At 45.9% G+C, this 5,448-nt stretch overlaps 1 protein-coding gene across 1 annotated transcript in view; it reads left to right on the top strand.

Moving 5' to 3' along the window:
• The window catches only part of MKRN2 (makorin ring finger protein 2), a gene marked incomplete at its 5' end in the record, with an annotated part of 9,637 nt that extends 4,485 nt beyond the window's left edge, over positions 1-5,152 (top strand). The window contains 4 exons of the mRNA XM_009069549.1: positions 738-952; positions 2,407-2,517; positions 4,319-4,463; positions 5,009-5,152. Of these exons, the coding sequence (XP_009067797.1) occupies positions 738-952; positions 2,407-2,517; positions 4,319-4,463; positions 5,009-5,152 (615 nt within the window). The remainder of the gene's footprint in view (positions 1-737; positions 953-2,406; positions 2,518-4,318; positions 4,464-5,008) is intronic.
• Between the last annotated feature and the right edge of the window lie 296 nt (positions 5,153-5,448).

The following is a 5,448-nucleotide window of genomic DNA, read 5'->3' as shown; positions in this document are numbered from 1 at the left end:
GCTCTTCTCCCAAGAGCTTGTTGCTGTCCTGTCACTTGTGCTCTCAGGTGCTCAGCCCTGGAGGCAGAGGTGTGTGCTGGATGAGCACATGCACTAGTCAAATGCTGCTACTCATTGGGAATTATTATTTCTTTATCATTATTATCATTTAAAGCCTTGTAAGTTTATTTTACTTTTCAAGTCCTGAGACCTCTGAAAAGTAAGAGGTATGAGCACCAGCTCACCTTGTAGTGCTGTGAGAGTGTGACTGGGTTATGGGTTGTCATTGCTGGGATGAGAACTGCTGTAGGAAAGCCTGAAATAAGAGACTAATTCCTTAACTGGGTAAAGCTAATTTCTGGGGAATGAATGTGGCCTTAATAATAATCAGAGGAACACTTTGAGCATGGCACCTGTTCTGGACCCTCAATGAGATGGTTTTTGGGGTGTTTGAAGCCTCAAGTTATTCAATACCTGTCCCATGACAAAGAGACAGAAAGGGGTGAACAAAGAGCACCGTTAGTTCCGACAGCTCTGAAGCTGCAGAGAACACTGAAGGGCTGAAATATATGATTGAATTTAATGTTCTTTATATTAAATCATGACAGTGACAGGTAGGAGTGATGCCCTTGATAAGTGTTTTTCCTGGATTAGATCCTTTTAACAGGCACTTTGATTTGCCAAGGCACAGGCTGACAGATGGGCTGTAACCAGTGCCAGGTGGGCTGCACTAACCAGTGACCTGTCTCCTGTGACAGATGTGCATGGCAACATTTGAGCATGACATGGAGAAGGCCTTTGCCTTCCAGGCCAGTCAGGACAAGGTGTGCAGCATCTGCATGGAAGTGGTGTATGAGAAGCCATCTGCCTCAGAGAGGAGGTTTGGGATCCTCTCCAACTGCAACCACACGTACTGCTTGTCCTGCATCCGACAGTGGAGATGTGCCAAACAGTTTGAGAATCCCATCATCAAGTGAGTTGGTGTGAGCCACAGTCTGCTGTGTGTGGGCTGGGGCAGTGACATGGGCTCTCCACTGTGCTTTGACCTGAGAGGGAAATGAAGCTGCTGCTAAGGGATTGTGTAGCTATAAATATTAACAGAGTGCCCGGAAAATCCTGGTCCTAGTGCTGAGTGTGGCTATGAGAGCTGCCTCCAAGACCAGCAGGATGCATTAGGTGTCCTTTGGGAACAGTTCACTTAATGCTGCAGTCCTGTGTGGGAAGTTTGACCCGTGGTAGCTTGTCCTTCTCATGGTGCTGTCAGTGGGGCAGAGTGCAGGCATGTGGCCTCTGCCCCTCACAGTAACCTGTGTGCAAAACCAGGAACTCCTTTTTTTCTCTATGTATGTGCCTAATTACAGGATTTTTCTCTAAATTATAGCTTTCTCCAGGTAAAAGTCCCACTAATCACACACTTACTTGTGCCTGAGTAAATGCCTTCATCTTCTAGCCCAATAAAAAAATATATTCCAAATGTTCCTCCTCAGGTGAGGGAATGTAAACTATCCAATTAGGGCAATTTCCTTTTTTGAGCCTCTCTGAAAATTCTCCCGCGTTACAAACGTGCGGAGGAAAAGGTGAGAAATATATTCCGTCTTCTGCCAAAACTGACCTTTCTGCACAACTTTCACTGCTAACTCCATTGAAGTGAACAGGAGCTTGTCAGGATGTGCGTTGTATTGGAGCTGAGCTCCTTTTGGGCAGGTACTGAGGGGACTGTGAGGGTTTGTTTTCAGAATCAGCACCTTGGATGGATTAAATACTAATCCAGTATGGATTAAATGCTAATCCAACCTCTTCAGACATGATTTTTACACTTCTCTGTAACTAACTGTGAACCTACTGGTTGTGGCTGAACTAATCCAAAGCAGAGACTTGGCTTAGTTGTACTGTCTGCTGGGAGACAGAGGGTTTTATGGGACTTACTGGAGCCTTTCCTAGGATTGCTGAGGTGCCTGAAGTTGTGTATTTGATTGTTGATCTTAGTTCCTCAGGTAGATACGCATCTCAGAAGCCACTCAGTGAACAACTCATCACTGCTGGTAGGAGTCAGGTTGCATTTCAAAAGGCTGAGACACTTTCCTTTGTGTTTTTCCACTGGTTTGGCTTTCTGTTGCAGGGGAGCTGCAGCACACAGAACAGTTTGTTTCTGCCTGTTGGGCAGGTTTCTGTGGACTGAGGAAATAAATACCTGTTGCTTTTGTTCAAGTCCAGAAACCCACACCAGCCCTGGCTGCACAGAGATGAATTATTGCAGCTGAAACTCCCAACAAATGCACACAGAAATATGCTGTGCTAGCATGGGAGGAGGTGTCTGTGTGACAAATCATTCCCTTTCCCTTGGGAGAAAGCTGCTTCTGGCAGGTTTCTTGGGGGGTGTCACTCAGAAGGTAACAGAGTGTCACTGTTTTGTCTTGTCCCTTTAAGGTCCTGCCCGGAGTGCCGAGTGATATCCGAGTTTGTCATTCCCAGTGTGTACTGGGTAGAAGACCAAGAGAAGAAGAACGAGTTGATTGAAGCGTTTAAGCAGGGAGTGGGGTGCGTTCAGTAACCACAAACACTTTGTACATTGTTCTGTGCATGCACCGAGACTGAGTCACTGCAGAGCTGCATTGTCACTTCAGCAGTTACAGACCACTCTGCATGCTCACACTCCGGCTGAACCTTGTGGCTGTCACAAAAGGGTCTGTCCTCTAACTATACATCAGAAATTATTCACCCTCACTGTGCTCTGAAATGCTGAAGCTGTTTCAGCTCACTTGCCAAAATCAGCTTCATGTGGTTTCTGTTGATCCCTCAGCCATAACTGCCTGGAAGGTTCTTAGTTACTGGGGAGAACAAACCAGGAAGACTTAATAGTCTTTTGCAACATGGGCTAAAAATTTACTGGCTTTGTCATGGCTGCTGGAAGTGGCAGATTCTCCAAGACTGCATTCCTTGTGTTGTCCAAGTGCTGGGAGCACTGGAGGGGCTGTGGATGAACAGTGCTACAGCAGCTCTGCAGAAGGTGAGGGCTGTGCAGTGCACAGAGCAGTAAGATACAGTCACCTCCTGCTCCCTGTTTTCCAGGTAAAGAGGCAGAGCTGGACCTGACCCCAGTGAGCAGTGCCTGTTTTGCTGAGGGTTGTGCACCAACCCTAAAACATGAGTACAGGACAAAATGGGCCTTAGGCCTGTGCCTGGCTGCTGCTGCTGCTTCTCAGCTGCTTGAAGGGCTGTTGCAGCACAGCAGAATTGCTGCTGAAAACATTTAACCCAGCATCGTGTCTGGTTTTGTCTTCTAGTCAGGCAAAATACTGGAATAAAGTTAGTCACTTTAAACTGCAGGTCTTCAGCCAGGGGTTGTTTTCACTGTCCTCATGCTGGTTTGGTTTTCATTTTATCCTAAGGACTTTGAATTGAGGTCATCAGTTGTACTCACAAGTCAAACTGTTGTATAGGGGAGGCATAAAAAGCTTTGCTGGAGTGCTCGGCTAAGCCTAATGCATTGTCTTTGGTACAAAAATTCTATGGATAAACCTCTTGGCAGTCAGTTTACTTGAGGATTTAGTGTGGTGTGGAATTAAAAAATGCTAATGAAATGCTGATAAAGTGGAGTCTAAGCTCTGGGGTCATGCCAGCACAGGATGAAAAAAGTCACACCTAGAATCCAGGAAGTCACAGAGCACTTGAGTCCCAAACCCAGACAAATTCATTCTGCTTTTCACACACTGCCTCTTTTGGGTTTGTTTGGTTGGGGTTTTTGTTTGTCAGTGTTGAGCTTTCTTCTCCATGTAGCTGCTATTTGATAGACAGTATCTGTGTCTTAGGAACCACTTTCATCACTATTTGCATATTAATTTTACAAGTTCCAGTGCAAGTTCCCTGTAGTTTACTCTTCAGCTGTTTTTCATTGTAGAACAATCCACCCCCACTCCCAGGTACTGCTGTATGACCTCTGTAACACATTGCTGCCCAGCCAGGACAGCTTTGTTGAACAACAAAGCTGAGGGAAACTTAAAATAGCCAAGAACTTCCAGAGGAGATGAGGAGAGGAACTAGTTCATAAAAACTTAGTAGCAGAAAGTAGTCCTGTGTGGACAAAATGGATTGACTGATTGGGATGTTCTCTGAACATCCTTCACTTTCCACATTTCAGTTTTTGTGATTCATGATGCTGATAACTTTATATGTTTGCATTTAATGATCTTTCCCGTCTATTTTGGCTGCTTCCAGTTAGGGGATGGGAGGCCAAAGCTGTTGGTATGGGCCTGCTGAGACAAGCAGCCATATGGGGATGGAATAGCATCTCCTTCCTTTCCAGCTGAAGGCAATAACTCTGTCTTCTAATTTAAAACAGGAAAAAGCCCTGCAAGTACTTTGAACAAGGGAAAGGAACATGCCCATTTGGAGGGAAGTGTCTTTACCTCCATGCTTATCCAGATGGGACACGAGCTGAGCCTGAGAAACCAAGGAAACAGCTGAGCTCTGAGGGGACTGTGCGGGTAAGGGGATGCTGTGGTCACACATCACTGAAACCCCAGTGCAGTGTAACCTGTCTGTACTGCTTAGGTATGTTCCATGCCACCCCTCAGTGCTCCCTGAGGCAAAGGTTTGTTCTCAGGGAAATGAGAAGGCACATCATATTTAATAGCAAAATATTAAAGCTTTATGTTTTCAACCAGTCCTTCTCATGCCAAACCATTCCTCATGGGAATTCTTACAGCTTTCACCAACAGTGCTAAAAACTCAGCTCACTTGCCTGCAAAGAGCTGGCACTAAGGGCAGCTATAAGGCTTAAAGCCTCCTCAGAAACTGCTCATGGCTCAGCTACCCCTGTGGCCACAGCAGCCTTAGTGCAGCCACAGCTCGTGGGCACTCCCTGTGTTCCTCCACGACAGTAAAGGGAGTGGCTGTCACCCTGAATTCAGCAGCACAAGCCACCTTTGGAATCTCACCTTCTGCCTCGTTTGTAAGGAGGAAATAAGCCTGACAGGGACACTCTGTGCTGTGACTGGTTTATGCTTAGGCAGGTTTTTCTGTCTTCCAGTTCTTCAACTCCGTGCGCCTGTGGGACTTCATTGAGGACAGGGAGAGCAGGACTGTCGCCAGCACTGACGAGGATGTCACAGAACTTGGGGAACTCTTCATGCACCTCTCTGGGGCTGAGGAGGATTCTGCTACTTCTCAGTAAAAAGAACCAAAGGCCCTTTCACCCCCAGCAATGCAGCTATTTATTAGCCATGCTTTTACTTTCTACAGCACAGGTAGAACAGATGTGCCCTGTGGCTTACTTGTGCAGTCCTGATAAAGTTTTCAGGTAGTTTTTCTATGGCAACAAAAATACTAAAATATATTTAAAAAAAAAAAAATCAAATGATTGCATGGAAAAAAATCCCTTAAGAGGGTTTTCTCCCTCTCAGGCCTAACATATGCTGTCTTGTGAGCTGAGTGGTGGTGTAAATACAGCTCCAGTTAAAGCTTAAGCTG

This window comes from Acanthisitta chloris, unplaced genomic scaffold (genome assembly GCF_000695815.1).
Source record: "Acanthisitta chloris isolate BGI_N310 unplaced genomic scaffold, ASM69581v1 scaffold80, whole genome shotgun sequence".
Taxonomy (NCBI): Eukaryota; Metazoa; Chordata; class Aves; order Passeriformes; family Acanthisittidae; genus Acanthisitta; species Acanthisitta chloris.
This window is presented reverse-complemented; position numbering and strand designations above follow the sequence as displayed.